At 38.7% G+C, this 12,371-nt stretch overlaps 1 protein-coding gene across 1 annotated transcript in view; it reads left to right on the top strand.

The window, feature by feature from the left end:
* Positions 1–12,371, top strand: part of LOC124723063 (ATP-dependent helicase brm-like) — a 256,556-nt gene that overhangs the window by 179,642 nt on the left and 64,543 nt on the right. Inside the window, exons 20-21 of the mRNA XM_047248240.1 lie at positions 2,237–2,467; positions 7,173–7,361. Coding sequence (XP_047104196.1) covers positions 2,237–2,467; positions 7,173–7,361 — 420 coding nt within the window. The remainder of the gene's footprint in view (positions 1–2,236; positions 2,468–7,172; positions 7,362–12,371) is intronic.

Below are 12,371 nucleotides of genomic sequence, written 5' to 3'. Positions count from 1 at the left end.
GAAATGCATCACTAACTCAAGGTATTTTCCCAGACAGGTTAAAATATGCTGTTGTCAAGCCTCTCTACAAAAAGGAGGACACCACAGATGTCAATAATTATTGGCCAGTATCCTTGCTTACAGAATCTTCAAAAATCTTTGAGAAAGTAATGTAATCAAGAGTGGTTAGCCATCTCAACAGTAATGGGATACTTAGTAAACCACAGTTCAGATTTCAGAAATGCTGTTCCACTGAGACAGCAATATAAAATTTCACTGTCCACATAATAGAGTTTTTAAATAGTAAAATATCACCAATAGGAATTTTCTGTGACTTGTCCAAAGCATTTGATTGTGTGAACCATGACATTGTGTTAGAGAAATTACAATTCTGTGGTATAAATGGAACAGCATATGAGTGGTTTAAGTCATATCTACAGAACAAGAAGCAAAAAGTCTCTTTATATGCTTCAAGTGATTCAAAGGAGTTAGCCACATCATCTAACTGGTGTGAAATTACATTAGGTGTTCCACAAGGTTCGATCATGTGAATGACCTCCCTTCTTATGTGAAACAAGATGCTGAACTGACACTGTTTGCTGATGATACAAGTATAATTATTAAAACAGTAAAAGAAAGTACAATAGAAAATGATACAAATAAGGTCTTTGGAAAAGTTATTAATTGGTTTTCTGCGAATGGGCTTGCTCTGAACTTTGAAAAAACACAGTACAGCCAATTTTCTGCTACAAAAAGTATAATTCCTTCAATAAACATAACGCATCAAAAAAAGTCAGTAGCCAGGGTAGATAGAGCATACTAAGTTTTTGGGTGTACATATAGATGAGAATCTTAATTGGAAAATTCATATTTTGGATCTCCTAAAGCGACTAGGTTCAGCAACTTTTGCAATTGGAATAATTGCTAATTTTGAGGATGTAGAAATTAGTAAGCTAACATACTTTGCATACTTCTTCTCTCTGATGTCATACAGAATAATTTTCTGGGGCAACTCAACACGTAGGCAAAAGGTATTCACTGCTCAAAAGTAAGTAGTTTGAATAATGTGTGACGTTCGTAGTCGCACATGTTGTAGGCATCTGTTTAAAAGGTTAGGAATTCTTACAACTGCTTCACAGTACATTTAGTCAGTAATGAAATTTTTTCTCAACATGGACCAGTTTAAAATCATCAGCGACAATCATGATTACAATACCAGAAAAAAGAAAGATCTACACTGTCCTTTACTTAACCTATCTTTGGCACAGAAAGAGGTAAAATATGCTGCTATAAAACTTTTTGAAAAATTACCAGATGAAATAAAATGTCTGACAGACAGCAGTAATAGTTTCAAAAACAAATTGAAATCTTACCTCCTTGACAACTTCTTCTATACCATAGATGAATTCTTGAATATGAGTAAATAAATCTGGAGATATAATATATGCATTTTGTGTCATTTAAGGGAATGGGATAGATAATAGAAATATTTAGGTATAACACTATAATGAAAAAAAAACCCTTGTTTCCTGTGCACATTTCTTGTGCATTTGACACATTCCACATCATAACAGTTTTTCCGTGCTATTGATCAATGGAACATGCAACTATCTATCTAAAAGAATGCCATCACCAGGGACATGTTCATTCTCTACTTCATCTGAATGTCAGTATACCAGAACACGTTGCTCTGATTCCACCTGACCGGCTATGAGCAACTGTTGATAATTCCATTTTGTGGATGCAGCATCTCGTCAACGTCTCCAGTGCTCATATTGAACAAATTGTGTAAACATTGTTTTATAATAAAATCAGTATTATGCCTTTTCATTTGTTTGACTTTTTTACTTTTTCTGCCCACATGCTTTTCCTAATCCATTACATGTGAAAACATTTTTATACATATTTCTTGCATTCACGGCACCAAATTTGTGCATGGTTGCCAAAATTGGAACTAATTTTTTCCAGTGTAAATCAGTTTTGCGTTAATGCTTAAGAATATTTATCAAGTTTCACTGCCATACAATAATATCAGACACACACTGGATCCCTGTGTGTAGCTACACTGTGATTATAACCACTCGGAATTATTAAGACTCTCCAATAGTTCAATGAATGGCAGTAACAAGTGTTACATTAAAGAGACTGAACTTACAACCTTTCATTGTATTTAAATATTGATACTAAGTTAATGCTTTATAAGCCTGATTTTTTTTTTAATGCTGAAATTTAGTTGTTTATAAACTGTTATTTGTAGGATTTGCAAGCTCAAGACAGAGCACACAGAATTGGTCAGAAGAATGAAGTCCGTGTCTTACGTTTAATGACTGTTAATTCTGTAGAAGAACGTATCTTAGCAGCTGCTCGTTACAAATTGAATATGGATGAGAAAGTTATACAAGCAGGGATGTTTGACCAAAAGTCCACAGGTTCTGAGAGACAGCAGTTTCTGAAGAGCATACTACATCAAGATGAAGCAGATGATGAGGCAAGTGATAGTTTAAACATTTAATAATTGTGAACTGTAGGTGTTAATCTTCACAAGCAAAAATTGCATATTATACATAGGAGTGAAATAAACAGTGGTTACTCGTATGTCTTGATTGTGATGAATTCGAGGAGAAGTTAGCAAAACACACCTTTCTTTGGAGTCTAGTGTGAAAAGAAACACTGTAAATTTTCTCCTGCCAGATGCATGCTATAGCTATTCTATCCAGCTTGTCCGCCCAGGTCACAACTCTTCACAGTTACCTACTTTATGAAGAAAATTTCTATTGATTATTGTGATGACGTTGAGTTGCAATGGCAGAGTAGCAATAACAACAATAGCAACACCACCAGCTGCTACAATCCAAAAAATATTACACTTCCTGGTTATAGTACAGAACAATCAATCTAAATTGGTCAGATGATTACTCAATTCAGAGTTAACATCATTTAATGTATACATGCAGTATGATAATTTTGAGATATGAGTCATACCGTACATATATTTTTCATCATATAGACAAACATCCAAAACTATAAATATCTTTTTTTAGTTTAAAAAAAGCAATGTGGGACAGTGGTTATCCCTCTGGACTTGCATTCAGGATGACAATTCTTCAAATCCTTATCCAGCCACTCAGATTGAGGTGTTCCGTGATTTCCCTAAACTAGTCCAGGCAAATGCTGAGATACATCCTTTGAAAAGGGCCTGGCCAATTTCCTTTCCCATCCTTTCCCACTCCAAATCTAATTACCATACTGTCAATAGAACATTAGACTCTAATCTTCTTCCATTTTCTGTGAGTAAATTTAAAATCTGTTCTAATATTAACATTAGAATGAATTTTTGTCTTCATTTTTCTGGGTGCCTACTATTATTTTCTCTGTCCACATGCTAGTGACAATAATACAACCAAAGGAAATCATATTATTAGATTTAAATTTTAGTTGATGCTAGAGATAATGTAATTTGACAAATGAACACTTTGCTCTGGTAAACATATGATAAGATGTCCAATCTTTGTTTATGAGTTTGATTGATAAATTTTGAAATATGCGTGAAGTGAAGGGGAAATACTTAAGAATTCATGTTCAGTTGGATAGACATTGGATTAATAGTTTCTGAGTACATTTTTATTCCCCTAATATATGGCCAAAGTATTTTGGCTAACAGAACTAGAATCATGTTGACTAGGCCTCAGTTCATATTAATTTCTGCGTTGCAAGTGTTCATCATGGCTGTCTCTTTATTGGCAAAAATTGCTGATGATGCCATGAAACCAGTAGATTAGTGGTGAGGTCCGATGTGCTGACCAGCCTGTAGATGGTTTTTAAGGTGGTTTTCCATCTGCCTCGGCGAATGTGGGCTAGTTCCCCCTTATTCTGCCTCAGTTACACTGTGTCGGCGATTGCTGCACAAACACTGTCTCCACATATGCATACACCATAATTACTCTACCACACAAACATTGGGGTTACACTTGTGTGGTATGAAATGTTGCAGGGGAGGGGGCATTGATAACTACCGTTGTGTGAGGAAGGAGCTGAAACTACTCCAGCCTCCTGGTATCAGTCCATGAGCAAGACTGATAATGAAGACAACTCTACAACTATCTGGCTATTAAAGTGCGTGTGAACGGCCTAATATCTCTCATCCTGTATTTTCAGCTGATAATTGTATGGTGACTTCATTAGTGACTCAGCAGTTGATGTGACTTTCATTGAAGTGTTTTGTTCTGTTGATGGCTTTGTTGCACAAAATCTCCAGTTCACCTTCTATTCCGTGTCTGCAGGGATGGCAGATTTGCTGTTTACCTACAGAACTTTACTAGAACTTGAGGAAGAGTAGTTTGTATCACTTACAGATACTAAAAAGCATAGTGTCAGTGGTTTTGCATTTGTGTGAACCACTTGTAATTTTAAATAATACAGTTTTTTTTTTACCCAAGTAGTTCTGTATCTATGGTTACTATGTTTCCTTTTCTCCATTTGAAGTTTTGTACCATTATTTCTACTCCGTTAAAAACACTGAATATATTTCAGTATATTATACGACAATTACTCTCTCTCACTGCAAAATATGCTTCACCCACATGGCTGGCTTACCTTTTCTACTGAAAGTAGGTAGATGGATCATAACAACTTACAAATACTAAATTATTTTATGGGAATTTGTATGCTCAGTTGTGATTTCAGATTCCTGGGATACCAAACCATGTATAGCATACAACATTCTTTGCTTATTCTGCAAGTGCTGAAAGTTTCATTGGATTGTCTTATGTTTAATTTTGATCCACTGGATGTATCTGGAGATACAGATTGGCTTATGGAACTTGTTTCATATCACAAGTAAACAAAATCCAAATGCTTGGTATTTGTGTCCTCAATATGAAAAATCAATAGTTATTTAAAAATTTGACTGAATGCTTCTAGTATGAAAGGATGTAATGGTAGAAACAAGGAGAAATGTTTAAAGAATGATCTCAAAATTTTGAGTTAAAGAGCTAATGGTTGCAGTTTAAATAGGACTGAAAAAGAGGCTGCACCTATCAAAATTTAGACCTAATATAGAGCTCAGAATAACTACTTGTTCTTAATGATTTGAACTAAATTTTATCTTTCTTCCACACTATTCCATATTCTAGGTAGTTTTTAAACCACTAGGTGTGTTTTCATAAGGGTACTACATTGAAGTGCCAAAGAAACTGGTGTAGGCTTGTGTATTCAAATGAATAGATATGTAAACAGGCAGGATATGATACTGCAGTCAGCAATGGCTATATAAAACAAGTGCCTGGTGCAGTTGGTAGATTGGTTACTGCTGCTGCAATGGCAAGTTATCAAGATTTAAGAGAGTTTGAACATGGTGTTATAGTCAGAGCACAAGCGATGTGTGACAGCATCTCCGGGGCAGCGATGAATGGGAGTTTTCCCATACGACCATTTCACAAGTGTACCATGAATATCAGGAATCCTGTAAAACATCCAATCTCAGACATCACTGCGGCCAGAAAAAGATCTTGCAAGAATGGGACCAATGACAACTCACGAGAATCGTTTAATGATACAGAAGTGCAATCCTTCCGGAAATTGCTGCAGATTTCAGTGCTGGGCCATCAACAAGTGTCAGAGTGTGAATCATCGAACGAAACATCATTGATATGATCTTTCGGAACCGAAGGCCACTCATTTACCCTTGATGACTGTTGATGACTGGAAACATGTTGCATGGTCAGACAAGTCTCATTTCAAATTTTATCGAGCGGATGGGCACGTATGGGTATGGAGACAACCTCATGAATCCATGGACCCGGCATGTCAGCAGGGGCTGTTCTAGCTGGTAGAGGCTGTGTAATGATGTGGGGCATGTGTAGCTGGAGTGACATGGATGCCTGACAGGTCTAGATACATTTCTGACAGGTGTTACATACGTAAGCATTCTGTCTGATCACCTGCATCCATTCATATCTGTTGTGGTGCATTCCAATGGATGTGGGCATTTCCAGTGCTACAATGCAACACCCCACACGTCCAGAATTGCTACAGAGTGGCTCCAGGAACACTCTTCAGAGTTTAAACACTTCCGTTGGCCACCAAACTCCCCAGACATGAACATTATTGAGCATATCTGGGATGCCTTGCTACGTGATATTCAGAAGAAATCTCGACACCCTTATACTCCTACAGATTTATGAGCAGCCGTGCAGGATTAATGGTGTCAATTCCCTCCAGCACTTCTTCAGACATTAGTTGAGTCCATGCCACATCATGTTGCTGCACTTCTGCGTGCTCGCGGGGTCCTAGACAATATCAGACTGGTGTAGCAGTTTCTTTGGCTCTCCAGTATATTTATACCAAACTCAATTATTACAATATTGTTTCAATGTAGTGGCTTTTGAAACTTCCTGGCAGATTAAAACTGTGTGCCCGACCGAGACTCGAACTCAGGATCTTTGCCATTCGTGGGCAAGTGCTCTACCATCTGAGCTACCGAAGCACGACTCACGCCTGGTACTCACAGCTTTACCTCTGCCAGTATCTCGTCTCCTACCTTCCAAACTTTACAGAAGCTCTCCTGCGAAGTTTGCAGAACTAGCACTCCTGAAAGAAAGGATATAGCGGAGACATGGCTTAGCCACAGCCTGGGGGATGTTTCCAGAATGAGATTTTCACTCTGCAGTGGAGTGTGCGCAGATATGAAACTTCCTGGCAGATTAAAACTGTGTGCCCAACCGAGACTCGAACTCTGGACCTTTTAGAGTCTCGGTCGGGCACACAGTTTTAATCTGCCAGGAAGTTTCATATCAGCGCACACTCCGCTGCAGAGTGAATATCTCATTCTAGTGGCTTTTGTTTTTCTTTTGCTCTGTGTTACAACAATATTATTTCTGTTTTCTGTATTATGCAAGTTATCTGAAATATTACAGCCTCACCAACTTGTGCATTTGTTTTAAAAATATAGATCCCTGCCTTTAATGTGAAATAGCAATAACTCATATTTTTTTATGTCTAAATTTAAAAATCACAATTTGGTAAAATATGTGCCATAGAGGTTTATGAGATCAGCAGACAAAAACCATTGAGATACTCGGCTTTCCCTTTTGCTTTGTGTAATTTCATGGAAGTTTCAGTATAGATGAGTGTAAATGTAATAAGCCAATTTTATAAAGATGATAACCATTAGATAATTGATATTTGTTTCTCAGGAGGAAAATGAGGTACCAGATGATGAAACAGTCAACCAAATGATAGCACGTGGTGAATCTGAGTTTGAGCTTTTTCAAAAGATGGATGCAGAGCGAAGGCAGACAGAAATGAGCAGTGGTGGACAGTGCAAACCTCGACTGATGAGCGAGGATGAACTTCCTGCTTGGCTTGTGAAAGAGAGTGATGAGGTAAGGAATTGAAGGTGGTGGTTCATGTATCAGTGCTTATACATCATTATCAATGAGTTAAATTTTAGTAAGTGGGAAATAAATGAACAGCAAATGGAATTTTTATTGTTAAGTTTTTACTATTGGAATTCCATTTTATTCACTTAAGAGTGCTAATTCACGGTTTCAGAGAATTCATCTGTGCTTTTATCAGTTGCATTAATACCCTATAGGTTTCCAAGATCAAGTACCAGTTATGACATGTGAGGTTGCAGGACTATATTCTAATGAAATCAAGACAGCAGATAAAATGATAAAATGGAATGCTGTAAGGAACAGCTTTTACAAATCAGGGATGAGGAGAATGAAATATGATTTCATCTACATCTACGTGATTAGTCTGCTATTCACAATGAAGTGCCTGGCAGAGGGTTCAGTGAACCACCTTCAAGCTGTCTCACTGCCATTCCTCTCTTGAACGGCGCACGGGAAAAACAAGCACTTAACTTTTTCTGTGCGAGCCCTGATTTCTCTTATTTTATTGTGATGATCATTTTCCCCTATGTAGGTGGGTGCCAACAGAATGTTTTCACAGTCGTAGGAGAACACTGGTGGTTGAAATTTCATGATAAGATCCCGTCGCAACGAAAAACACCTTGGTTTTAATTATTATCACTCCAATTCACGTGTCATGTTTGTGGTACTATCTCCCATATTTTGCGATAATACAAAAAGAGCTGCCCTTCTTTGAACTTTTTTTCGATGTCATCTGTCGGTCCCACCTGATGCGGATCCCACACCGCACAACTATACCCCAGAATAGGGCGGACAAGCATGGTGTAAGCAGACTCTTTAGTACACCTATTGCACTTTCTAAGTGTTCTGCCAATGAAGCACAGTTCTACCCACAACATTATCTAAGTGATCATTTCAATTTAGGTGATTTGTAATTGTAAACTCTAAGCATTTAGTTGAATTTACAGCCTTTAGATTTGTGTAACTTATCACATAATAAAAATTTAGTGGATTTCTTTTAGTTCTCATGTGAATAACTTCACACTTCTCTTTATTCAAGGTCAATTGCCACTTTTTGCACTATATAGATACCTTATCTAAATCATTTTGCAATTCGATTTGGTCATCCGATGACTTTACAACAGTAAATGACAGCATCATCTACAAACAATCTAAGACGGCTACTCAGATTGTCTCCTATGTCATAAATATAGATCAGGAACAATAGATGGCCTATAACACTTCCTTGGGGAACGCTGGATATTACTCCTGTTTTACTCAATGACTTTCCATATATTGCTACGAACTGTGACCTTTGTGACAGGAAATTACAAATCTATTTGCACAGCTGAGGTGATATTCCATAGGCATGCAGTTTGGTTAGAAGATGCTCGTGAGGAACACTGTCGAAAGCCTTCCGGAAATCTAAAAATATGGAATCAGTTTAACATCCCCTGTCAATAGCACTCATTATTTCATGAGTATAAAGAGCTAGTTGTGTTTCACAAGAAAGATATTTTCTAAATCCATGCCGACTATGTGTCAATAAATCATTTTCTTCGAGGTACTTCACTATGTTCGAACACAGTATATGTTCCAAAACTCTACTGCAAATCGATGTTAGTTATATGGGCCTGTAATTCAGTGGATTACTCCTACTTCCCTTTTTGGGTATTGGTGTGACTTTAGCAATTTTCCAGTCTGTAGGTATGGATATTTCTGTGAGCAAGCGGTTGTATGTAATTGCTAGTTATGGAGCTATTGTATCAGCATACTCTGCAAAGAACCTGACTGGTATACAATCTGGACTGGAGGCCTTGCCTTTATTAAGTGATTTAAGCTGCTTTGCGACACCAAGGATATCTATTTCTATGTTTCTCATCTTGGCAGTTGTTCTTGATTGGAATTCAGGGATTTTTACTTCTTATTTGGTGAAAGAGTTTTAGAAAACCATGTTTAATAACTCTGCTTTAGTGGCACATTCATCAGTGAGTTCTCCATTGTCATCGCTCAGTGGAGGTATTGATTGCATCTTGCCACTGGTGTGCTTTATGTATGACCAAAATCTCTTTGGGTTTTCTGCCAGATTCTGAGGCAGAGTTTCATTGTGGAAATTATTAAAAGCATCTCACATTGAAGTATGCGCTTTCTGCACAGCCCCCGCTATCCGTGTAGCAACTTCCTGTGTGTAATAGGCTCCTGACCTATTAAGTGGAACCCGGAAACCCACCACCCAATGGCCCAAGTCAAGGAATCTGCAGCCTACAGTGTCACAGAACTGCCAGAGCTTCTGACTCAGACGCTCCACTCAGCTCTGCACCATAGGACCACAGTCAGTTCTATCGACAATGCTGCAGATGGTGAGCTTTGGCTTAATCTCACAAGCAAGACTGACAGTCTTTACCATTTCCGCTAGCAGCCCGACACCAGAAAGAATCTCCTCCGATCCAAAGTGACACGTCATTGGTACCGAGATGAGCTACCACCCGCTGTTGGCTGCACCCTGTACTCTTCACGGCATCCAGAAGCACCATTTCCACATCTGGAATGACTCCCCCAGTATGCACGTGGAGTGGACACTGGCTTCCTTCCCCTCCTTGGCAGCCATGTTCCTAAGGGGCACCATTTTGTGCCTTACATTGGAGCTCTCTTGTAAAGAAATTTGTAGTTGTTGAGATGAATGACATCTATGGTGAGTGTGCCAGCAGTCAGCAAGGCCTGCAGTTCACCACACGAGGTGTGATTGCAGTGGTATGGTGGACAGATACCAGATGGCTATCCAATGTACTGTCATAAAAACAGCAATGACATGTACTTACTTATTCCACGTCAAAATACGACATTTGTAGTGGTACTAGATGGTGACCAATTCCCTCAAAATGGGCTTCAACTCGAATGGTGATGCGTGTTCATCTCAGCAATGGCCTGTTATCACAGTTAGTATGTGGCATCCCCCTGGGCAGCAGGCAGTGCCCAAGCGAGGCATTGTGGTTGGCACTGCAGCAGTGGGTTGACTCTGCCAGGGTGGTGAGTGACGGCCAACTGAGGCAGCCGTGCAGGCAGACACAGATATGCAGCTCAATGCAAGAAGCACTGGAACTTGTGGAACCAAACCCCAGTGTGGATGGCGGCAGCTCACAGTAGTGATGTGTGCCCACACAGGCAGTGATGGCTGGACAGCTAGATGGTCCAGGCTCAAACCATTGACCCCCAGAGTAGATGGCCAGCAGTGGTTAGAAATTAGTCAGCCAGGTGACCCACCAGATGCAAGGCATCAAGCTGGCAGCATTCAGATTTAGCGCGGACAGCAGGTCTGCAGCTAGTGAAGACGGACACTGACAATGGCAGCTTGTTGGCCCATTTCAGCTTGTAGACTGGTATAGATCTCCTCTTGTTACTGGCTGGTGGTGGTGGTGACTGCGGTAAATATGCAGGCCTGGCCTGCTTTGGTTTTAAAACAGTAGCGTTTTTGCCAGCTTTTTCACAACAGGATTGAGGCAAAAGGATTGACGTTGAGCAACTGTGACATTATAGTCAGCTAGCTTTTCTGTTCTGTTGGCAGCCACAGAGCCCTGGCTGTGTAGTAATTTAGCCCTCTAGGGTTGGTTTATATAGTGTCAGCATAAACTTCTTACAGCGCTTCATGCAAAAACACCTAACAGGCATTTACTGTGGCTTCTTGCGTCACCCTTGTGTGACGTCTCCTGTCAGTCTTAGAAATCTTATGCAGGGAGAGATGGAGCTGTGGCACAACAAATATTATGAATTATAGGAATGCCCGAGCAGTATCAAAAGTTCTCTGCTGCTATAAGGTGAGGAGTACTGTGAGTGAAATGGAGTACAGATCACCATGTGTTCATCTTGATTTAAGTTTTCTGTGATTTCTCTGAATTGTGTTGGTGAATTGCCTTTCCCTTGTCTAACTACACTACAGTCATTTCTGCAAAGGCAGTTGTTTAAGACACTCTTAATTTTATTTTCAGAGCTTCCATTGGTGTTATACATAGATAACTAAAGATTATTCATAGATTTTATCCTGGTAACTAGTTTCTAAAAGTGTGTGAGATGATATGCATTTTGAGGAAGATGTCTGTCATTTGAAATTTTTCACCATAATTACTCTCTCCCAACAGCCAAACAAGCTCCTAATTCATGGAAGTATGTTCAGTTTGTGTAACTAAATGAAAAGCAGTTTGTTTTCTGCCATATGCATTTTGCTTCTGTTATTTTTTAAGCATCTTCAGTGGCATGTAATACATGTTTCTTTTTGTACATGTAATAAATGTGCTATTCAGTAGTTACAGTTTGTTACTATTTACAGTTTGTTACTATTTACAGTTTGTTACTATTTACAGTTTGTTACTATTTACAGTTTGTTACTATTTACAGTTTGTTTCTATTTACAGTTTGTTTCTATTTACAGTTTGTTTCTATTTACAGTTTGTTTCTATTTACAGTTTGCTTCTATTTACAGTTTGCTTCTATTTACAGTTTGCTTCTATTTACAGTTTGCTTCTATTTACAGTTTGCTTCTATTTACAGTTTGCTTCTATTTACAGTTTGCTTCTATTTACAGTTTGCTTCTATTTACAGTTTGCTTCTATTTACAGTTTGTTACTATTTACATTTTGTCACATTTCCCTTGTTTTTCACATTAGAGACAAATTTTGTAGCACAAATTTCGTGAGGTCAAATTATTGTGTGGTGGTACTTAAGATTTCCAGTGTTGTTAGTCCATATAGGTGGTCCTGGAGATGTGTTCATTTGGTTCCTGTGTTCCAGCTGGTCGATTCCCGTTTTTTCACCCACGTTTATCACAACGCATCACTTGCGCTTTTTGTTTTGTGATCAACATGTGTGTGAGTGCGTAGTGTTGCCAGCTGGCGCTGTGTGTTTATCTTACATATTTGTGTGTGTGTGTGTGTGTGTGTGTGTGTGTGTGTGTGTGTGTGTGTGTGTGTGTGTGACTTTGAGGGCTTTGGTTATTTCCTTAATATATCTGCAGGTAGTTTGTTA

The sequence above is a fragment of the Schistocerca piceifrons genome, chromosome X, assembly GCF_021461385.2.
Source record: "Schistocerca piceifrons isolate TAMUIC-IGC-003096 chromosome X, iqSchPice1.1, whole genome shotgun sequence".
Classification (NCBI taxonomy): domain Eukaryota; kingdom Metazoa; phylum Arthropoda; class Insecta; order Orthoptera; family Acrididae; genus Schistocerca; species Schistocerca piceifrons.
This window is presented reverse-complemented; position numbering and strand designations above follow the sequence as displayed.